Consider the following 24,457-nt stretch of genomic DNA (forward strand, 5'->3'; position numbering starts at 1 on the left):
CCCTTATGTGCACCTTGTGCTGCTCTCCTCGCTCCTGCAGGCAACCTATTTTATGTACACAACATGATGCCTGTCCGAAAAGAAAAGACTAGGTTTGCAGGAGCGTGCTGAAAGAGGACCGGATGAGCCTCATGAACATCAGAATCTAAATGAGTAAATTCATGATGGGGTGTAACTTGTGATTTTCCACCTAATGCCAAAAATTATTAATCAAGCCATAGTAAAGTGGAGTATTCTCATCGCTGATGTTGGTCAGGTGCTCACACATTGAAGACATAATTCACCTACTGATACTCCAAAACAAGAATGATTCAGGCTATTCAGTGCTTGCCTTGCTCCCACAAGCCTAGTTGCACCCAAGGCAGCTATTGTTTTATGCCTACCCATTGGACTGACCCTGTTGGGACATTTGACAGAGGGAGTTTTTTTTTTTTTTAAATAATATCCAGTACTTGTACTAACTTTTAGTCCTATTAAAACAGATAAGCAAGTGATTTACATCTGTAACTAGTACACTCTCAGTGTCAGTATGTGAAATATACAGTTAAATGCTCAGATGGGGTTGGCAAGATTGTGAGTTGAGGGGGAAGAAGGACAAACCTTGACAGGGATCAGAATTCTGAAGCATTCATAAACGTACAAGTTAGAATGTCTGAAAAGGAGATCACGACTGACATATCCACTGGAGATCTTTGAACATATTGTCAAACCGATAGACAAAGAAGAACCCATGGATATAATTTAAGTGGATTTCTGAAAAGCATTTGATATAATGAGCTGCACAAAGGACTCATCTACAAAGTCAATAGCTGGAATGGAGAAAATTTGGCTTGAGAACAAAGACTATATGACATGGAAAAGCGATACTAATGTAAAGTAAAGATTTTGCACAGATTTTCTTTTCTCTCTTCTTCTTCTTATTTTTCCACTTTTATAATTCCTACCCACTGTGCTAAGGTATGTAGAGGTAACACGCCATCGGCACTGCTGCTAGCAATATGGATGATCTTGGTGACTAAATGTAGAGAACATAAATGATCCTTTTGGGGTTTTTTTAAACATCTTAATACCCAAATCTGAATATACACCAGTGGAATTTCATCTTCAAATCTAGCAGTATATAATTACATTACAGCGTTAGAATTTCTTCCCTGGAAAAACAATGTCAGGACTTCATTCAAACCTGCTCCCCAATTAATGGGAATTCAGATTGCCTGGATCATAGAGATGGCATCTCCTGTTGAGAAGCAGAAATTAATTATAGTAGGAGAGTGGAATATTTTAGTGAGACTTGGATTTCAAGGCTGTCATTGGAGGTTAATATGTATAGGTTCTGTGTTTGCTCTTGTTTCGGGTTGATTGAACATAATTCATTAAATTTTCACACACTTTTTAAGATTTAATCAAAGAATTACTGTTCGCCCATTGAAGTCTTGTAATGCCTCTCGGCAATCTTCTCAAGTACATACCTAAACTCTGCATGCCGTCTATGAATCTTATGATTGCTTTTCCCCCCCTATATTTCCAAAGGTATTACTATATAGTTAGCTTTATTGTATTAGACAAAAGGTCAAAGTGGAATGTACTAAACAATGAGCTAATTTTAATCAATCAATTAGTGCAAGCAGAACATGTGCTGTGATTGCAATCTTTTGTTGGTGTGACCACACTAGACGACTAAAATCTGATATAACTGATTTGGTTGCTATAAGTTACAGCACTTTGTGTCTCATGCCTAAATTGTGTTATCGGTTCCTAGGTAATTGGTATTCTGCATTCTCATGAATGTTGGTTCAGAGCTAAATCACTGCCTCCACCTTTTGAAAGCATCAAGTACACTTTAATGACCCACTAACCTTTGATCAAGCATCTCTTTAAAAGAAATGCGTGTACCATTTACAAAACTATATTTTAAGGTGTAATTGTTCTTTAATATTGAAAACATAGAGTATGTTGCGTGGACCACATGTCTACTTTGAAGCATCTTGATTTGTGTTTTTAGATGCCAAATGTCAAACATGTTTTAACAGGATAGGATGCCTTTTAATTGTAAAATGCTAACATCTTCTCCCCTCACAGTCAACAACATAATTTCCTCCCTTGTTCCCCATATCCGCTACCTTGGTGTTAGCCCGGACTTCGCCCTTAGCTTTACCCTTCATATTCAGTCAGTCCCGTCTTCATATTCACAGTCCTGTCACCTCTACAACATTGCCAAAATACACCCCTTCCTAACTCAAGAAATAACTAACACTCGCTCATTATACCCTGCCCTTGATTACTGTAACCTCCTCACTGGAGGCCTAACCCACACTGGAGGCCTACCCCACACGCGCCTTTTACCCCTTCAATCCATACTGAATGCTGGAGTCCTATTCCTCTCCTGCCGCCCCTCTCAGTAAATCCCTTCACTGCGGCTCTCCAATGCCTGAAGAATTGAATTCATACAGCTCACCCTCACCTACAAGGCCCTCACCAACCCTTCCATATATCTCTGAACTCATCTCTCATTGGCCCCCTCTCACATTCTCTAGAATGTAACCTCTCGCGGCTTATGTCTCATGTCTGTCTCCCTCCTACAACATTGTTGTCACGTCTTAAGCTGAATCCTCCACTACCGTGTGCTATTATTGGCCGTTCATGGAGGCGTTATTGTGCTTATATGTATTCATGTAACTGTTATAATTTGTGTCTCTATCATTATATTTATTGTATGCATGTTTGTCATATCTGAAAGATGATTGTTTGGTATTACAGAATTTATTGTGCCTTACATCATCATTTATAAATAAATGATGATGTAATAGTGTCCTATAATCATTCTATAATTTTTATATATATATATATATATATATATATATATATATATATATATATATATATATGATCAATTGAATGTTTTTCAATGTTTTTGCTGATTTGGGATAGTAGTTGTGTGCAGCTGCACTGTGTTCTTACCAAGCATGACATATATGTCTCACTTAGTGATACTCTTGCCCCATTCATTCACGGCATCTGCTACAGACTCTTTGAGCTACAGGCAACACTGTCAACTAATTAACGATAGTACAGCTGCATTTGGTTTTGCAGCTACTGTATGTGAAGTGCCAAGCAACGGAGGAAGAAAAGCTTCAGTCATAACCAACATAGCTCAATGTTTTTACATGGCTGTCCTGTATATGATCTATACAAATCGCATTGTATGTTTCCTTGGGAACTTTCTCGCTTGTCTACAGTCATCTATTCCTTGCAATTATACATTAGTTGCATAATTTTATATCCAATGTAGAGTTACCTCCGGTTCATCAGAGGCAACTCGGGTTGAGGCATCTGGGTCACCACTGTTCTCTAAGCCTGGAACATTATCCAAGTACTAATCCAGTTTAAGAACTGCTCACTTAGTGCATTTAATTGTGCTTCAATCTCTGCTGATCCTTTGTTAGTTGAGGCATCAAAGAGATTTTGTGAGGTTTTTTTTTTTGTTTTTTTTGTATTTTTTAAATAAAAAAAAATAAAAAATAAGACAAGTCCCCTAATCTCTTGTACCATATTTGATTTGGAAAGATTTCCTGCATTGGGGAGGATTTTCTTTAAGCGTCAGTGCTGCTAGCAGAAATTTAGACTGGAATACAAAGACTGTGATATGAACTTGTTATATAGTATTTCAGTAATCATTACCAGTGTCAAACTGCATGTCTTTGTGCTGGTTACCCACTAGCGAAGCAGTATAGTTAAGAGTATACTATTGAACTTGACTAATGTGGGGGATGATCAATGTGTGCTATATACATTGGTTCCTCCACATAGTAAACCTAGAAAATTTTATACTTCTCTGGCCGTAGCCACACCGTTTGTGTGGTTCATAGAGGTTGGTTGTGGGGATGGATAAGCCTGTGCTTTCCGTTTGTTTCTCAGAGATATTAGCAATGCGTTTTGGTTTGCGTCAAAAAGTAGCAGTGCAAACTGCATGTGAAAATTCATACCCATAGTAGAAATGGGTAAGACACGTTCACATGCATTTCCTGATCAGTCCAGAATGCAGCAAGGCATTTCATCTCTGTAGCCCATTCATGTCCATCATGTTTTCATTGTGTGTGTTACATATAGATACCACATTGAAATTAATGAGCTGTTGAAATGAATGGGAGAGGCTCTGTCCTCTAAATTAGGGCATTGTGCCCTCAAATTCCTCAACCAAACCCATCGCAAGAAACTCTGAGCTGCAGATGGACAACAAGCAGGGGGTCCTGCTGTTAGTCGATACCAGCTCCAAGTTAGAAATTTGATCACTCATAAAACCTAGATTAAATGACTTTCTACTGACGTGGAAAAAATAGAAATGAACAATCCCGGGAGCTCCATTCCTTTCAATGTCCTATTAACGCCAATGGGGTTTTTACATGAAGTGCACAACCCCATTGAAATGAATGGACAATTTTAATGAATGGGCCATTGATATTAAAAATATAGTGCAACACTGGTTAAACTGCTCATGTCAAAGGTCTCCCTAGCATAATAGTGTGTACACCTGCTTCAGGACCTGTCTTCCCTGTGAAAGCTCTGTGTGTGTATTGCTTGTTTGTTTTTTCACCCTTGGATGGTACATGGGGGTCCTTACACAATTTTGCTATGGGGTCCACAAATGTCTAGTTATGCCTGTGGCTTGTGTCAAACCCCATTGGGAATGTACACGATATACTCCCATAGAGACTGAAATTATGCAAGCAATGTACATGAGAACCACTGCAACTCAAGCCCACAGAGCTGCAACTATGAATGCAAATGGGTATTGGCACACATAATAGAATGGATGTTATTGTATATATGTATTTGCATACTTTGCATTTGTACCAAAAATGTAAGTCAAGCTCAGTGTTTAGACATCAGTGGCTAATAGCCCTTACTGGGGTAGTATTGTATTACATTGTGTCAGTTTTGAAGAAAAAAAAAATCTTTGTCTTGTATCTATCTATCTATCTATCTATATATTTTTATATTGTGTTATGAATGCCTCCAATACACCTAGCTGAAGCAGCCATTTTGTGAACTTAACGAATGTTTATGAGAATGCAGTCTGCAGTTTACACAGATATACCAATCTATTTCCTAATTATTTTGATAGGTTTTAATCTTGTGACATTAGTTCAGCTCAAAAAAGGTCTGCTTCCGCTGGGTGTAGACAACAGGTACATAAATACACATGCATTCACCTCCGTGACTCCATTCTTATTAATCAGTCGGAGTTTAGTAGTGTTCTCCTAGATGATTAAGTCTTCCTTATTGTGATCTGCAAAGCTCACAAAGCTACAATTTGGGACAAACTAATTTGCATCGCTACGGCTCAAAGGAAAGGACATTAGTGGGCTCTTGAGTACCAAATTAATACCTGTACAACTGAACATCATTGATGCTCTCTCACTAAATTGTACCGACTGTTATCTTCCCATAAAGACTGGTTGAACAGCACTCTCTAAGACAAAGCACTGAATTAGTTGAAATTATTTCAGTGGTTCTACAACAAGGGCAACAAAGATAATTCCAACCGAGGCCATAAGTTGAGAGCCCATCAAAACCAGCTCTTCTATGACTGCCGTAAGATAGAATAATTCCTTCTCTTTTATTCCTTCTCGTATAACTCCAACTCATCTAAGTCAGATTCCTGCAAACTAACCTCCATCATGGACTAATTCCTGCGCTCGTGTAGACTGCCCAAGCTATCCTAAAGCCACCTGGCTTTCCTCAACGTTTATATCATGCCTGCATAGAATTCATAGCTTCACAGGCTATCAGAGCCCCAAAATTAGCTTCTGCCCCTGGTTCTGCATGGTTTCCAGCACACTTTTACAAAAATTCAGTGAGGTCTTAGCTCTGGTCCTTACAGATTTATTTAACTCCCTCCTTTATTGCGGAGAATATGGTCTTGATTCTACGCTATTCGCTGTGATACTTAAAGCCTTATTTCTTGACTTAACATAGATCGTAAGCTGTTCACAAACACTGATCCAACCAGACTTTGATGGTTTCAAATCATTTTAATGTTACACTTTAAGTTTGATTTCCTCTTAGATTAAGGGCTTTTATCACCTTAATTACAGGTACCTTAGCCATATCTCTGTGGCGTTGGGTCTGGGGTTTTGTGAGCCACTGCTGGCTTCCCCTTTGTCTCCTATCCCCTCCATGCCCCTTTATTCCTCTAATAAATATAAAGGTACTATGTTCTTTATGATTCCATGTTTCAATATACTTGTATCACCGCAAGATAATGTCTTGAAAAACCCCCAAAACATTCCAGTTGTTAACAGCAAAAAGTAAAATTGTCAAGATAATAGACTCCTAACATTTCCAGACTGTTCATCATTGTATTGAAAAGATTGTCAATATAAAGGTAAAAGTAAATGAAAACAGGGTTTTTTTCAGGAAGGGTTATTTACATTTTATATTCAAATTTAGTGTTACGGCTAGCGTCCCAAATATAAACTCCTAGAACAGGCTGTAGAAGTCTTTGTCTATAGCTGCTGCCTTTCCCGTAGAGTTTTTCTCACAGGTACTTGGATGCCCCCAGGTCTTAACTTTTAAGTAGTAGGAGTAGGTGGTATGAGGATGTCCCAAAGAAAGAAAGAATAGACTCAGCTACTGGCCTCGGTCTGGGAGTCAGATGATCAAGGCAACTAGCAGCCAGATGAGATCCAGTAAACAGGCAAAGGTCAGGGCCATAGGCTAAACAGTCAAGGTCTGGAAACCAGGCAGAGGTCAAACAGCGGGCAATCAATCAGGATACAGAAGTACAGCCACGTGGAGCAGGAAAGCAAAAGTGAGCACTGAAGTTATAACCGGCAGGGAGGCCAAGTCCACCCTGCCTTAAATACTATTGCTATCCAACCAGGAGCAGGGATGGAACCTGCACTAATTAGCCCCCAGATGTAAGCTAATTAACTTAACTGCATGCGCCCAGCTGTTTGGTGGCTTTCCGGGCATGGCAGCAGTGGAGTGGGAGAGTCCCGATTGCCCTGGAAACAGCCGGGACGCTGGGGCTGGAAGTGACGTCCCAGCTGCCAGGGACACAGCCAGGACGCAGATGAGCAGACGGGCCGTCGCGAGCAGTGCGGCGACCCGTGACATTTAGATAGATCCATATATAAATGGATAAACTTAGTCATAGTATGAAGCTTTGAACTTAAAGCAGCCTTCCCAGGTAAATGTTAAAGTTTCACTGGGTGGTTTCTTCCTATATGCAGAGTAACCGGATCTGCACACTGAAACTGCTCTTCTCGGGGTTCCAGCATGTTGCAATACAGCATGGCTAAACTGTAAGATCACGCAGACAAATGAAAAATGGCAAGTACCATGCTTGCCACATCCTATTGGTAAATGCTGTAGTTCTTAAATTATGCTAGAATGTATACTGATTTTGTTAAAATCATTAAACAATAAAAGATAACTTTTTTTTGTATATTTTTTAATAGTCTCTTACATTTTGGGAAGGGAGGGCTAACCATTTTTATTAAACGTGTGTACCCAGACCTGGTCTATAAAACCCATCTAGTTCCAAACTTAGTAATTTGGTATTATGCCTTTTGTTTATTTTGCCTCTTTATGTTGCAACTTTCAGATCTCTAAAACTGATGGGTATAAAAACTGTGCAACCTCTCAGCATTTGAAATGACCAAACTTTCTTATATTAATATGCAGTGTTTGAAGTGTAAATTTAGAAGTGGCGGTATGGAAAATATAAATTAATTGAATTTGATAGTTGTACGATGAAGGCCGTAGGAGAAGTGTCTGTATGGTATACCAACCCATTTTGACCTTATGTAATAAGCTATTTTCCATACGTTTCTTGAAAAAAGCACGCACCACAGTAGACTTTCCACTAAAAATAAGCAGAATATACAATTTATTATAAACTGCACTAAAGAAAATCTAAAAGACATAATATATGCAGGGATGCTATTAGGAGCATAGGAAGCAAGGAGACACCCTTTGGGAGCAAATTAAAATATATATCAATATGTATCTGTACTGTACAGCATACCCAAAAGTGGGACATTTGGGAAAATGTGATTTGGGTTACAATTGGGAGGTATTACCAAACCCAGTGTTCTCCCCAGACAATTTTGCCAGCTGGGTAGCATTAAGAAGCAACCAGCTGGGGGCAGTTATAATACTTTGCAATAATAATGAAAAATGTTGGAGTTTATACCCACACCTGCCAGGACCGGTCAGAGTGGTAGTCAGGGGGTCTAACACACACTGCTGACTGCCGGTGGTAATCGTTTTTTTCGATTACCACAATTCCAACATGGCAAATCTTTAAAAAAAAAAAAAAAAAAGACGAAAGAATGAAAAATCGAATTGTTTCGTCTTTTTTTTGTAGGGATTGCCCATGTTGGACTTCTTCTAATAGTTAAACCGTACCCAACCCGCTGACTGCAGTGCTCACATGTGCCTGTTCTAATAGTTGAAACAATGGTTTATTCTATTATAATAGGTCTCGGCAGGGCTCCAAGAGCTGCGTGGCATGTAAACAGCCGGGTGGAGCACTTGGGGAAATAGGTGCTGGGGAGAACACTGCAAACCTATTAAGTACACTTGTGGCATCAGTACTTTCTGCACCAACTCCAGAATATAATTTTCACAGCCATTAATGTATATTACTTTGCTATGTAATCTGTCAGCAACTGCTGCAAGGTCACTATATGGTTTCACTGAACAAATGAGGTTTGCAGATCTTACATTCTTATTCTCTTTTTTTTTTTTTTTTAAAAAAATAATAATATTGTTATAGAGTTTGCTGAGTATTTTCTCATTTAAATATTGCTAAAATTATTTCCTGCATATGTAACAAAGACTGGTCCAGTGCCTGTCTATTTATATGAATTGCCAGCCTTTCACTCCAGGTTTTGTTTTTAGGTATTAGTAGATGTGGGAGTTGGAACGCTCTCATTCCTACACACAGAGTTGAGGTTTGAGCCTCATGGTTGGAAGGGTCAAGATAATGTGAATTAGCAGCAGTGCGTAAATATTGGTCCCCCGGTACCAAACCTAATCCACATTAAATCCCAGTTACAAAATTTCCTATGCTATAAATTCTCAACATCTCATTTTAGTGATTGTTGTGTTTTGCTGATGAGAACGGAAAAAAAAAACAAAAAACCATCAAGCAATCATGAAATCCTTTGCATTTTGCTATTTCAATCCGCCAGGCGTGGGGTTTGCTGCTCGTTACAAGGAAGAGGGGGGGATAATAAGCCCCTTGGTTTGTCAATGGAAAAGAAAGAGCTTTTTAAAGCTGGCTGCCTGTTCCAGTCACACAGGGAGCATTAATGGGCACCAGCTGTGTTGCAGCTATAGCATCTCCAGCACTTCAGCTTCTCACAGCGAGATGCCGTGTGGCGGTGGCGCAGAAGTACCTCCTGTGCTGTATCAGGAAGTATACACTTCACTTGTCGTTCCCTGGGCAACAGATTAACCGCAGCCAGCTGGCCACGCACTGCCTCAGCAGATCAAAGAGTAAGCTCTGCTCCTTACGGCTCCAGTGTGGATGTCTGCAGGCACTGGGACGTAGGAAGCATTGCAAGTTGAATTTCAAGGTTACAGACAGGTGGGTGGGGGGGAAGTGTGTGGCCGCAAAAGAGAGTCTCTCCAGATACAATTCTAGTGAGAATCCCTTCTCTGTTTTCCAACATTACAATCCTTTCATCTTTATGTACAATGAAGCAGCTGACGCACAGTCACAAAGTGCAGCTGGAGCTGAAATTGCATATACCTGTATTTAAGCTGCTCTCACAAGGGTCTATGAGATGCCCATAAATTACCAGCTGTAGCTCATGACCTTGTCTCCAGCACTAAGACAGCCATCCTTAATAACCAGCTATCCTACGGTGAAAATATCCGCTCTGTACACGTGCTATGCATCTTTCAGTGAGCCTTGTCCTTTTACTAAGCATAATTGTGCAGGTTCATCCAGGGCGGCAGCAAAGGACTGCTAATGAGCACACACAGATTCCCAGCCCTCTTTGTGTTAGTTTATTAGCAAAACTACATTTAATGCCGGTAGATATAGGGGAGTGAAAGTGAAGGCGTGGAAGGATTGTCTGCGGACTGTAATGGTTGAACAAATGAATTAAACAGTTAGAGTGGAATGCATAACCCGTTGTGTCCATACCTGGCAGATGTTGAAGCACATTCCTATGCTTCATGTCTTCTTCATCCTTAATAACTGAATAAAGGCACCAAACATTTAAATACCATCTTTTAGATGCTGTATTGTAATATTTTTAATATGCGGTTTACACACATAAGAACATTTCTAAAGGGCGAAACACTGCTGTGCAGTGCAAAACCAGCGTTGGATCCGCTGTGCACCTTATATGCCGAGATTTCCGCCAAGACGCATGGGTTTCCAGAGCATAATAGTGACTATTGCGCTGATGCAGAAGTTTGTGAATGGAGGTGTTTTTGGGAGGGCATTCCTTGCTGCGAAGAAGGGAGCATGGCCATTTCCATTACGCAACAGGACTTGAGTTTTTGCATCAGATTACATTCATAGTCTTAATTTATTTATATAGCCCCCACCAAATCAGCAGCTTTGTACAGAGCATATTTGTCATTCACATCAGTCCCTGCCACACTGGAGCTTGCAGTCTAAATTCCCTACCGCACTCACAAATTCTAGGGTTAATTTTATCAGCAGCCAATTAACATACTTGTATGTTTTTGGAGTGTGGGAAGAAACTTGAGCACCTGGAGGAAACCCACGCAAACACATAATATACACACTCCACACAGATAAGGCCCCGGTCGGGAATCAAACTCATGACCCCAGTACTGTGAAGCAAAACATGCTACCCACTGAGCCACTGTGCTGCATCTGTATATATTAGCACGGTTTTGCACTTCTATATAGGAAAGCATTCTGAGTAATGTAATAAAAAGCTTCACAGACACAAAATTCTCACATTATTAATTTAAGCTACATAATTAAGGGGTGGTACCAAAGTGATAGGTGGTTGTACTTTGATATGACATTTACACTTTAGCACAGTGCGCTTCTATCTAGGTGCAGTTTGCAGAGACGACATACGAGAGCGCAGGGTAGGACCACACTTTGAAGTGTGCGGGGTCAACTATCCATGCGCTCCAGTGCACAACCAAAGCGTTTTACGTTGCACATCTCATGGGCTTCATAAATGACTTTTATTGGAGACAGCTTAGATTCATAACAGCAGCCTCTCAAATCACGTATAAATCTAAGGGCTCATTCACTGATTTATCCTAAATCTGTGTTTTAATAATAATATGTGAATGGGTTAGCTTGTATATTCTAAGCTGTTTGGAAGATAAGTGCCAAATTTTACAAGGAAGCTTCTTAAAACACTGTGATTTAAGTATATATAACTTATAGATGTGCATAAAAAAAATCTTATATGGGAATGTTTACCAGTCAATGTGCATCTTTTCTGAAAAATATACATTTTATGTGCATGTGAGTGAACCCTAAGCTTGTACCTGCTCTTTTATACATACGTTGGAGCACTGTGGAAATGTTGATTAGATTACAGAGCATCGATAGAACATTGCTTAGCTTAGTGCTTTTAACCAACCTACGAGCCCCACCAGAGCTGAAGACCACAGTAAACGTGTTGAGCAAACCAGCAATTGGCAGTCAGAGGGTTACACAGCATGAGGGGCTGAAAGGAACAAAAGGCGGATGATTGAACAGCTGTGAGTTGTAATGCCAGCTAACGAGTCCCCACACAGCTATAATCAGAATCCCGGCCAGTTATCTAACATATTCTTCATGTAGAATATTCAACACAAAACTCTACCAGCCAAAAGTGGCGACATATCAATGTATATTTTCCCAAATCTTCACGTTGCCTCTTCTGAATTATGGGAAAAATGTACATTGCAGACTTACAATATAGATTTTATTTTGAATTTAACGCGACTGCAGCTTACACTGTGGCATGTTCATTTTCTTTGTTTTTACTAGTTGCAACACAGGGATTTTATAATAAATACATTGCTGGAGAAATGCCAGAGTCTGTGTTTTGACAAAGCTAGTGCTAGATAGAGGGTGACCTATTGTTGATATTTTACAATGGAGATGGAATGCAATAGTACTTGTCAGTATACAAATTCGGTGTTATAAAGCGAAAACACTGTAATAGTTAGGGATCTGATAAAACATTATATACTGGAAAGGCTCCATGTTCTTGATTATAAACTCTATGGACTAACATAAGCAGTGTCGGACTGGGGCATGAAGGGCCCAACAGGGGACTGCAACGCTAGGGGCCCACCAGAGGGGGTGTGGCCAGCCATCATAGTGGCGAGCCCTGACACTAGAGTTGGAGTGGCCAGCCCACGAAGGACAGCTAGCACCATAGTGTAGTATGTAAAGAATGCAGTGTGTGTATATATAAAGAGTATGCAGTCTTGACCTGCCCCTTTGATTGGGCAGAACAGTCACCAAAAATCGGGATAAATTAATTGCATTTGTGTATAATAAATATACCTATTTCCTACAATCATCACTGCCATTAAATAATTCATATTCACATTAAATAAATAGACCTCATGCTCCTCAATGCCCCACATTCTATTAATAGCCCCCAAACTACCCATCTTAAATTAATAGCCCCCACTATAAAATTAAATTGCCACACCTTCACCCTACAAACAAAATAGCACCCATTATTTAGCCACCACCTACCACACACACATTACATTGCCACAAGCCCACTGTACCATAACACACACATTACTGTGCCTCCTTATGATCACACTGCGCCCTCCATGCTGCTTTTGCCCTTCCTTCATCACCCTGTGCCATGCTGCTTTTGCTCCACCCCTCTCTTGCCCCACCTTCATCACCCTGTGCCATGCTGCTTTGGCTCCCCTTCACACTCTGCCATGCTGCTTTGGCCCCCCCTTCCCATTCTGCCATGCTGTCTTTGCCCCTTTCCACTCTCTGCCATGCTGTCCGTGCTCCCTCTTGACTCTGCCATGCTCCCTCTTGACTCTGCCATGCTCCCTCTTGTCTTGACTCTGCCATGCTGTCTGTGCTCTTCCTTCACTGTGCCATGCTCCCCCTTCACTGTGCCATGCTGTCTGTGCTCGCCCTTCACACAGCCATGCTCCCCCTTCACTCTGCCATGCTCCCCCCTTTCTTCTGTTCCTTCACTTACCTTTTCCAATAGCTTATTTCTTCTCTTCTATCTTCTCTCTTCTTCCCGACTCTTCTCTGCGGCGCTCCTCACTGAACGTCGGGCGTGATGACGTCACATCCGACATTCAGTGAGAACGGAGCAAAGAGGAGTCAAGCTCCGCGGTCACGTGAGTATTATTATTATTTTTTTTTACGTTTTCCGCTTTCCCCACCATTGAAGAGGGGAGCGATCAGGGTCGGGCCTACTGGATAGCCCGGTCCCCCCGCGGGCCAGTCCGACCCTGAACATAAGTGCAAATGTTCAAGTATGCAGTGACAAATAATCAGATAGTTTCTCAGGCAAGAAATGTGTGATTGGCTGCTGTGGGTTACTTTAGAATTGGATTTTTACGTCTATGCTAGTGATCCACACAATCTCAGAGCCTTTTGTAGAATGTCCAAGTTGATGCTAGCTGTACATATTGAAGTCTGGTGGACATAGGGCACTACACTAATAGATATAACTCCTGTGACATTATTTTAGTCTTTTGGTTTAGAGACTTTATTTTCAGAATTAAATGAGGATACTCCCAAATCAGAGATTAGGGTTTTTTGTTTTTTTTCAAAAGTGATTTTTGCTTAATCTGTCAAGTTATTTACCACTTCTAGTAATAAATTGGCCACTGTGTACACCGTTCCTTTGAAATCTATGAATGATCATTTAAACCAGGGTCTGCTTTAACAATAGGACAGTACATTGTGCCTGTATAGACTGAGAGGCAGTTTGCCCTGCACAGTGCATAGAGTAAATTTTTTCTCTCCTTTCATTAGCAGAGAATAACAAACTGTGGCAATGAGAACAATCAGCTGTGAGTTCATTTGGGAAAGGGATAGCATAGCTGCCAACAGTTTATAGCTGTTTAGTGTTGAGCAGGTGCATGTAAGCTCGTGACATAAAGTTCAGTCCTGGTGGACTTCAGTTCAATGCGATCTCTGTAATGGCAGGTTCATTTATGTCATTGTTATGCATTTTAAATACTTTCCTTTAAAAATATTTTAATATTAAACCTAAAGAAGATATTGATGGTGAGATTGACATCACAAATACAGCATAAGATGTTTTTTGCGCTATAGTTGTTTAATATTGAAAAATGGGGACTTTTTCAGGGGAAAATTTGAAAACTTGTTAATTATACAGATACTAAGCCAACGTGTGTGTGTGTGTTAGGCTGACAGTCTGATCATCAACTCACCGAACCAGAAGGCGGAGGTCTTCACCTATAGCAACCGCCTTTCCCTTATAGCTTTATATGCTCACCGGCACTCAGATGCCCCCAGAACTTAACTGCAGGTGTAGTGTGAGTTGATAATACAGGCCCGTAGCGGCAGGCCAGGAGGCTGAATAGAAGGCAGCGGATAGTCAGACGATAGCCGAGGTCAAGGGTCACAAGTAAGCAGGATAGTCAGTAAACACACCAAGGGTCAGGGTCACAGGCAAACAGGCAAGGTCCAAAGTACAGGCAAAAGGTCACAACAGGAGATCCAATAGCAGAGTATCCACAGGAACTGGGTCCAACAGACAAGACAGGAGCAGGTCAGCAAACTGGTAAGTAAGCGCTATAACCTGCAGGGAGGCTAAGCCCTCCCTGCCTTAAATACTAAGCTGGCCAACTCAGGAGTGGGCTGATTAATGGTGGCTAAATCAAACAACCCGCAGGCTTGAAGAGGCGCGCCCGACTGCCCTGTATAGCCGTGGGGCAAGCGCTGTTAATTTGGCGTCCGGCCATTGCCCTGGCAATGGTCGGACGAACTACAGGAAGTGACGTCCCGGTCGTCATGGAGACGGCCGGGATGCCAGGTGGATTCAGATGTGACCATGGCCGCGGCGGCTCCTAACAGTGTGTATGTATGTATACCTATCTATACCCATTCATACTTTCCCTTCCCTTGCAATGCAATGTCTCCCCTTCCATGCCGAACCACAAAATTATTGTGTGGAGCTTCGGATAATTGCATCTCTCTATGATCAAAGAGATGTTCTTAGCCTTTAATGAGCTTAGAACCTACACAGTCATGTGGAGTTTATGGACGGAACAAGAGACATTACACAATTATCACATTATCTACTCGACCCCGCTCCCCATACTCGCAGAAGAGAAGGTGTACAGCACTGTGCTTGCCCATAACCTTAAGACCAAATAACTAGAAGTCGTGGACAGGCAAATTTCTCTCAAACTGGATCACCATAGAGTACATTAAGAACAGACCAACCACCTGCTGAGATATTTCCCCAAGCTCAATAGTCTTGTAGCACCTTCTGACTATAGGAGCTACATAAATGAATGTTATTAAATATTGCTGTACCTACTAATAATTCTTTCTCAGTGGCCCAATAGTGTGTGAGGGTTGTATCAATGGTGTTTTGTAAAATATGTCAGGCTTTATTATATAATTACAGTGCAACAATTATTTTTCATATACTAGTTATACAGTTTCACCTTCATCTTCCTGCTGCTTCTTCTTTCTGCTTCATCTTCCTGTTGCTTCTTCCTGCTGCTTCATCTTTCTGCTTCATCTTCCTGATGCTTCTTCCTGCTGTGTCTTTTTGCTCTGAGTTCTTTCTTCTTCCTTCTTTCTTCTTCTTTATTTTTCTTTTTTCTTCTTTAGTCTTCCTTCTTCTTTTTTCGTCTTCTTTCTTCTTTCTTCTTCTTTCGTCTTCTTTCTTCTTTCTTCTTCTTTCGTCTTCTTTCTTCTTCTTTTTCTTTCTTCTCTTTCTTTCTTCTTCCTTCTTCTCTCTTTCTTCTTCCTTCTTCTCTTTCTTTCTTCTTCTTGCGTGCTGGCTCCTTTATAATCACGGCGCCTTCCTCGTTGTTTGCTCCCTATCACTAGATACTTTCCCCCTCTAGCCCCAAAATCAAATTAATGTCTTACACATTTTCCCCACATCTAACATACATTATTAATACTTCAAAAACATACTAATAGATTTTTTGGCTGCTATCAAATTGACCCTAGTCTGTGTGTGTGTGTATATGTTAGGGAATTTAGACTGTAAGCTCCAATGGGGCAGGGACTGATGTGAGTGAGTTCTCTATACAGCGCTGCGGCATTAGTGGCGCTATATAAATAGCTGCTGCTGATTATTATTACTAATAAACACCACTGCCTTTTTGAATATAATACTGCTTTTTAATATAATTAATTCCTATGTTTTTATAGAATTACTGTAGCATATATTTATATACTTTAAAAAAAACAAAAAAAGCCCCTTCTTTTCAATATCCAGCCCCCTGAATCTCCCCCTGTTCTCTCCAGCTCCTGCAGTAATTTAAGTACCTTAGGACTCCTTGGCTCTTCTTCTTGCGGCTTCCTCTTACTGCTCTCTTCCGTACTGGCTTTTCTTTACTGACAGTGTCCCGTATGGCATTTCATCGAAGCTGCAGGGAGTCGGGCGCCTTTCTCATTGTGCTAGATCCCTAACACTGGGCAAGTACAACAATGCTGCCCAGTGACACTAACCGTATAAATGTTTATCTGGGGAGGGGTGATCATTTTGCAAATAGCGATCTGGGGCATTGCGCCACCTTGGGTGGCACACCGCCCCCGTTACAGCCCTGCTGTTGACAGTACTGATTTCAAGCACAAGTTTTCAGGCATAAAACCTTTTAAATTCTGACGTTTTGGCTGTATCATGGTGTGGCCTGACTTTACATTTGGGAATGTTGGCAGGTATGTCAATGTAATCTTTTTTTAATACAAAAATCTTGTTCATGTCAAGTTACTAGCATTATATTTATTTGATTTTGTTCTTGGTAAACAAATATGTTTATTTGGTACATTGTATATGATGTGTTTATGCTTATGTACACTTTTTCAAATAGCATTTTTTATAAGATAAAACAAACTGATTTTAGTTTCCTTTTTTAAAGAAGCACACATTATAGTTTATAATTGAGTTATAACTCTATTATAAAAACCATTTGCTTGACAAGAGACAATTTTGTTTGCTCCCTAATTTGCATAAGAAAAATAGGAATGTTAGTAGGGAATTCTGTTTCCCTTCCACCCCCAAAAGAATTAAATTTTCATCAAGACATGAACACTGGCTTCAGAACATGGAGAAACTGGGTTAAACATATGCAAATTACGAGTTCTGCAAAGAACTGATTGGCGACTTCAGGCTTTTTCCTGTATCTCCTCTCTGCATTCTGCTGCTTATTAAAAAAATAAGGCCTTAAATATTTCAAGCAACAGCTGTGCATGGCTCCTGTGTTTTGTGTGAGCGCCGGAGCTCAGTCATTCCAAATGTGTTCTACATGTAATGATCTGTTGACTTTTTTCTTCTCTCTCTTGTTCAGCTTCAGACAGTAAAGTCACGTCTTGTGTGGCTGTGTGGAGGATACCGAAGGAATTGCAGGCAGGGAGCCATGAAGTCCCTGATGATTCATCAAACAACACCCAAACCTTGGAGCTTCTCTGTCACCTTGACAACGCCGCCCATAGCAATATGGCCTGGTAGGGTTCTGCATATTTTAAACTCTAAATACTATAATAGAGTGTTAAAAAAATGATGGAGACAAAAATGTGGGAGATTTTTTTTTTTATATATCTATCACTGTCTAAATACACAAGCAAGTTGCTTATTGAGATTATCCATCTTATTATATAATGTTATTATCATTCTTTTCTAGAACACTTTTGAAATGAATGAGGTCACTCACATGGGTGGAGCTTATTCATTCATTACAAGTTTTTTGTACTTTGCAAAGATTTATTGCAAGAATCTAAGTATGGTATATCCATGTAAAATCTCAATTACTGGATAAATTCAGACCATATGGATAAATGAGTTTCTGCATTACTGCTTATACACTAGTAAGTAGGGAAGGTAGATTCTCTTTATAGATTTTACTTGAATCAGACATTCCCGGGGGCAGAAACTCATACGTTTGCTTTAATATCCGCCCAATGCTTATTTCAACATCAGTTTTACGCAATTCTAAACACATAAAAAACAGGACAGCACCATGCTAAGAGGTAAGGAATGGAAGAATGGTTGAAGGAGTAAGACCTATTGCATAAACTGTGCTTTAAGAGGATGTTGCCTATAGATCATAACATGGGAAAATTGCATTATTCTTTCAGCTAGTTAAAAGTGGGCACATTCTACATGAACCTGCATCTGTGAATACATTAGAGGCTGCAAAAAACTGTAGTAGGGCCAAAATGGGGTGGTTTGAGACTAGATGGGGGATGTTGACTTATGAAATCTGAGTACTCTGTCCCAGCATGCACAAACTAATCACATGGAGATAGTAAATATATCCACAGGCTATCACCCCTGAGCATCATGGACGCCAGCCACAGAAACATGATTTTGCTGCTTTTTCAGGATGCTGATACTCCCACCAGTTGACAGCACGGTGGCTCAGTGGTTAGCACTTCTGCCTTACAGCACTGGGGTCATGAGTTTGATTCCCGGCTATGGCCTTATCTGTGTGGAGTTTGTATGTTCTCCCTGTGTTTACTTGGGGTTTCCTCCGGGTGCTCCGGTTTCATCCCACACTCCAAAAACATACTGGTAGGTTAATTGGCTGCTATCAAAATTGACCCTAGTCTGTGTGTATGTTAGGGAATTTAGACTGTAAGCTCCAATGGGGCAGGGACTGATGTGGGTGAGTTCTCTGTACAGCGCTGCGGAATTAGTGGCACTATATAAATAAATGATGATGATGCCCCAGCTGATTGGCTAAAACCATACTTGCCAACCTTTGAAACGGCAATTCTGGGAGATCCCGGGCAGGGGGCGTGGTTGGAGGGCGGGGTGCGGTCAATTGCGTCATTTTGGCCCCTCCCCCTCGACAACAACGTCATTTTGTTGCAGGGGTGGGGCCAAAATGAAGCAATTCACCGCGAATTGCGTCATTTTGATGAGTGAGTTCCGTATGTGGGATACTTGCTTGCTCTTCCGGGAGATCTACCCGAATTTTGGTAGTCTCCCGGACATTCCAGGAGAGTTGGCAGGTATGGCTAAAACATTTTGTTCAAAATTTGGTAAAGCCAGACGTCCACCTGTAGTTGGGGTCTGAAAGGTGCACCCGGAAAGCCCCCAGGCTCCGCCCTCTCAAATCAACCTCGCTGTTAAGACATTTATGTGATAAGTAATGACTTGACGGTAATTTAAGATATATAGGCAGTTTCAGGATTATAATTTAAAGCAGATTCATTGTGACTGGAACAGAAAGGAGTAGGTTAGGAATTCTGCTTACTTGTTGCTGAAACACCAGAACATTCAGAGAAGGAATAATGAAATATTCCATTATACCCAAATATTCAGAGCTCCCAGAAATTCAAAGTACTGCATCTTTTTTTCAGTGTATAATAACATTTTTAATCAACCGGCCTAGACAAAAACGTTTTTGGTGACATTTTTCTTTTATTGTTTTTCAAAAACCAATAAAACCATATAAAACTAAAACAAGACAGCACACAAATGTGCTTTCCTTTCAGAATAGAAAAGTTATAAATGTGATCTTTCATCGGTAGTGTATACAATAGGAAAACAAGAGTTTACGTTTCCTGCAGGATAAACCTCCACCTGCTTTTATACCCTAAATAAACAGGACAAAACTACATGAAATTGAACATCTAACAGATACACTAAACACAAAGGACCTGAGTTATTAAGGAGAGCAAAGCATACAAAAGGAGTAACTTTGCAACTGGGCAGAACCATGTTGCATTGGAATGGGAGGTAAATTTAAAATGTGGGACAGATTTATAGTTGGGGTAGGGCATGTCATAGATCAAGTTTAAGTTTCAGTGTTAAAATAAAGGGGTGGAGTATGGAATAATGATTCTGATTATTCTGACAAGACTTACCCTAACGTCTTCACGCCGAAGGGCTCGTTCCCGACGAGGCTGCAGGACGAATGATGTGGCCACCGACTGCAAGCAATTGCGATGAATGAAGAATCCGGCGCGACTTGATGACGTCACTGTGAGTCCCCTTAACAGCACCGATAACAGCATCGTGGTTCCCAGTGACCTCATCAAGTTGCGCCGGCTTCTTCATTCATCGCGATTGCTTGTGGTCGGTGGGCACATCAGTCGTCCTGCAGCTTCGTTCGGAAGGAACCCTTCAGTGTGAAGACGTTGGGGTAGTCGGCATCGATATGCTGACTACCACCGAAATAAAGCTAACAAGTATTTGTGTGTTAGATAAAAAAACAGCCAGTATTTAACTTATGTGCAAAATAATAAACTAATTTGCACTCCTTGCGTTGTAACATGGTTTGTCCCGGACAACACTCACACCTTTTTTATTCCTTACTTTCCTTAATGACTCAGCCCATAGGGTTACAGATTCAGAGTGTGTGTACCCATAAAGTGGGCGCATGCATATGCTGCTATGTAGACTTGTTTGACTCTGGCACTTATGCCTCTCTGTACATGGAAAGGTGGGATGGGGAAGGGGTGTGCAAAGATGGGCAGAGTACATTTAAGGTGTGTCCACGCAGTTGTGACTTATGCAGACCTGCAAAAATACTTGTATACGCTTGTTAGGAGGCATATGTTTTGCATCTGCTATAGGGTAGGTGCAAGTACACATTGCTGATAAAGATCTATTGTACACCGGGCCATAAGCAGCTAATGCAGAGGCAGACACATCTAAAGAGGCGTATAACTCTGTATATGGCTGGAACTAATTCTGTTTTTCGGCAAACACTGAATCAGGCCCATAATGACAATAAATAACTTTTAGTGTAAGCATACAACACTGAACAATCCTAAGTATATTTAAAAAAATAAGGATTAATAAATTACTCCGGTGTTCCTCTTACCCTCGCTATAAATCACGCACTTCTGCCTTCCTTTTCCAGTACATAACAGGACTGGGATATGGGAGAGGCAGAGGAGGCATATCTATCTGCCTTGTACACAGTGACGTGTGGTTCTATCTGCTTTCCAAGTTGTTTCCGCATATTGCTTTGGGCTTGAATGTCCTATGTTCTGCCCCTTAACAGCGCTCAATGATCGCTGTCTGTGCGCCAGATATAGAGTAATGGCTAACAACACTATGGTGATTAATAGCAATGTTTTGGTACTGTTACACTGACTTCAGCTCAATTTTATCTCCGCCATTATTCGTTGCAGCACTACAGAAAAGTTCCTATGTTTCTCTGGTTTGTCTCTGGTCCTGGAGCTTTTAGCTGTGTTTCATCTTTTCTAAGTGTCAATCTTACATGTCAGTAGGGACCAGTCTTGCGTAACTACTTCTCCCATCTCCAGTAAATTAATATTTATTTATTTATGTATGTTGTTTTTTGTTGTTTGTTTCTTTGTTTTTTTTAATTCATTAAGAGCTCATTTGTGACATTTTTATGTTGTGTTGGCAACTTTTTATAAACTTGTCTCACAATTATTTAAATGACGCTCCACTCGTGTGACACCTGTAAACTGTTATACAATTTACACTTATAACTTGGTGATGCAGTGCAGTATCATAAATCATAACTACTGTCACAATTTAGTGCGCCAGCACACTGGAGGCAAGGAAACTACGCCTTATACAGTAAAGGTGTATTTGCGTACTTGCGACTGAGGTAGACCTAGAAACAGGAACATATACACGGTGGCTAAGTGGTTAGCACTTCTGCCTCACAGCACTGGGGTCATGAGTTCAATTCCCGACCATGGTCTTATCTGTGTAGAGTTTGTATGTTCTCCCCGTGTTTGCGTGGGTTTCCTCCGGGTGCTCCGGTTTCTTCCAACACTCCAAAAACATACCAGTAGGTTAATTAGCTGCTATTAAAATTGACCCTAGTCTCTCTCTCTGTCTGTGTATGTTAGGGAATTTAGATTGCAAGCTCCAATGGGGCAGGGACTGATGGTAAATGAGTTCTCTGTACAGCGCTGAGGAATCAGTGATGCTATATAAATAAATGGTGATGATGATATACACCTGTCAGGAGGAGTAGCCGTTGTAGGTGCTGGAGGGCTGGTGCAAATGAGGCGCAATGATGATGATTGGCAACACTAGCTATCCGCTTCTGATTGGACGATTACACCTCTATAGCGGATAGTACTTAATTCATTAGTGTGGCTGCTATATTATATAAAATTACGTTTGTCTATTCTCATTGTTCAACTGATATTGCAATTTGAATTTTGGCAGGAAAGTATTTTTAAAGGGGAAAATGACAGAGGTTTGTATTTAATTTCACTTCATTTATTTTGTTTTGTGTTTGTATTTAATTATTTTTTTTGTTGTAAATGCGGCTTTCACATTTATCCATAGCACTGTCATGACACTATTTCCTCTTCTGTATATGGCACCTCATTATATTATTATATTCTGTAAGCATAGGATAATGTGACTTGCACACTTGCTACTAACAATGTCAAGTCACATCTTCTACGCTACATTTGTTGCTCCTGATGTAAACCTGGAGCATATACTAGTGTTGTAAAGCTGGGTGTATTGTGAGATCTAAGGTGTGTATTACTATGAGCTCTTTAGTGTAGGTAAAGCTGAATAGAACATAGTTGTAATCAGTGGTTGATGTGGAGGGTGTACATGATGGTAAGCCACACCGCCACTTCTCTTACTGCCTTCATTGTAAAACCATAACATTTCATTCACTTACATTCACATTACATTCTCCGTACCGCCACTTTAAAATTTCTACTTCGACCATTGGTTGTAGTACAAAGAATGTGCCGAGTTCTGCTATAGTAGTATGTAGATGGCTATAGCGGTACTTTATATGAAATGAGAAAAGTAAAACCCGCAACATTGAGTGGATGAACTGCGCAAATGGACTATTTTGCTTAATGGCTAAGTGGTTAGCACTTCTGCCTCACAGCGCTGGGGTCATGAGTTCAATTCCCGACCATGCCCTTATCTGTGTGGAGTTTGTATGTTCTCCCTGTGTTTGCGTGGGTTTCCTCCGGGTGCTCCAGTTTTCTCGCACACTCCAAAAACATACTGGTAGGTTAATTGGCTGCTATCAAAATTGACCCTAGTCTCTCTCTCTCTGTCTCTGTCTCTGTCTCTGTCTCTGTCTCTGTCTCTGTCTCCTCTCTCTCTCCTCTCTCTCTCTCTCTGTCTCTGTCTCTGTCTCTGTCTCTGTCTCTCCTCTCTCTCTCCTCTCTCTCCTCTCTCTCCTCTCTCTCTCTCTCTCTCTCTTTCTTTCTCTCTCTCTCTCTCTCTCTCTCTCTCTCTCTCTCTCCTCTTTCTCCTCTCTCTCTCTCCTCTTTCTCCTCTCTCTCTCTCCTCTTTCTCCTCTCTCTCTCTCCTCTTTCTCCTCTCTCTCTCTCCTCTCTCTCTCTCCTCTCTCTCTCCTCTTTCTCCTCTCTCTCTCTCCTCTCTCTCTCTCCTCTCTCTCTCTCCGCTCTCTCCTCTCCGCTCTCTCCTCTCTCTCCTCTCGCTCTCTCCTCGCTCTCTCCTCTCGCTCTCTCCTCTCGCTCTCTCCTCTCTCTCCTCTCGCGCTCTCGCTCTCTCTCTCTCCTCTCGCGCTCTCGCTCTCTCTCTCTCCTCTCGCTCTCTCTGCGCTCTCGCTCTCTCTCTGCGCTCTCTCTCTCTCTCTCTCCTCTCTCTCTCTCTCTCTCTCCTCTCGCTCTCTCTCTCTCTCCCCCCCCCCCCCATGGGGCAGGGACTGATGTGAATGAGTTCTCTGTACAACGCTGCGGAATCTTACCCAAAGAATGCTTTAGATTGCACCTGTGTCCTGGAGTGCTGTCACACTACAATGCAAGTGCCTAAATCTCATCACTGTTTCATACTGTTTACAGGATTTTCAGCTTATTTCTTCTTACTTTATCCTCATCAGTTCCTGTCTTACATTAACCAAGAGAGGAGGCATGTCGTGCACAGTTTGTGTGGAAAGCCAGGAGGATTACAGGGTATAAAAAAAGAACCCTTAAAATAATTTTAGAATCGTGTTTGGGTGACTGGTGCTGCTGTGACCTCTGTAACCTTCCACACGCTCACTGAAATCCCCCCTTCAGGCTAATGCACTGTGTGGTCTCCTTATTCCAAGCTTAAACAATACTTCTGATTTCTCCTAGTTTACCCCCCAGTGCTGAAGACCAGAAGAATAATGATACAGGGATTTTGTACAGAGCCCCAGGAGTATTATAAGATCACTGTGCACACATACCTGATGATGACATTTCATACCTGTTCTGTATCAATCTCCCAACAAGTAAAAACACTGCTCAGAAGGAAAAGACCCAGTAGCAAAGTGATTACCGAGGACACATTTCTCTTCCCATGGTTGCTCTTTATTGCTGTCCTAT

The 24,457-nt window shown here is 41.1% G+C and overlaps 1 protein-coding gene across 3 annotated transcripts in view; it reads left to right on the top strand.

Moving 5' to 3' along the window:
* The window catches only part of EIPR1 (EARP complex and GARP complex interacting protein 1), a 181,404-nt gene that overhangs the window by 68,399 nt on the left and 88,548 nt on the right, over nucleotides 1–24,457 (top strand). For 2 of the 3 annotated variants that reach the window (XM_075201500.1, XM_075201501.1), the window contains exon 4: nucleotides 17,512–17,668. The exons of the other annotated variant lie outside the window; for it this stretch is intronic. In XM_075201500.1, the coding sequence (XP_075057601.1) occupies nucleotides 17,512–17,668 (157 nt within the window). The remainder of the gene's footprint in view (nucleotides 1–17,511; nucleotides 17,669–24,457) is intronic. 3 annotated transcript variants of the gene reach the window in all.

Source organism: Mixophyes fleayi, chromosome 3 (assembly GCF_038048845.1).
Source record: "Mixophyes fleayi isolate aMixFle1 chromosome 3, aMixFle1.hap1, whole genome shotgun sequence".
In the NCBI taxonomy this organism is placed as follows: domain Eukaryota; kingdom Metazoa; phylum Chordata; class Amphibia; order Anura; family Limnodynastidae; genus Mixophyes; species Mixophyes fleayi.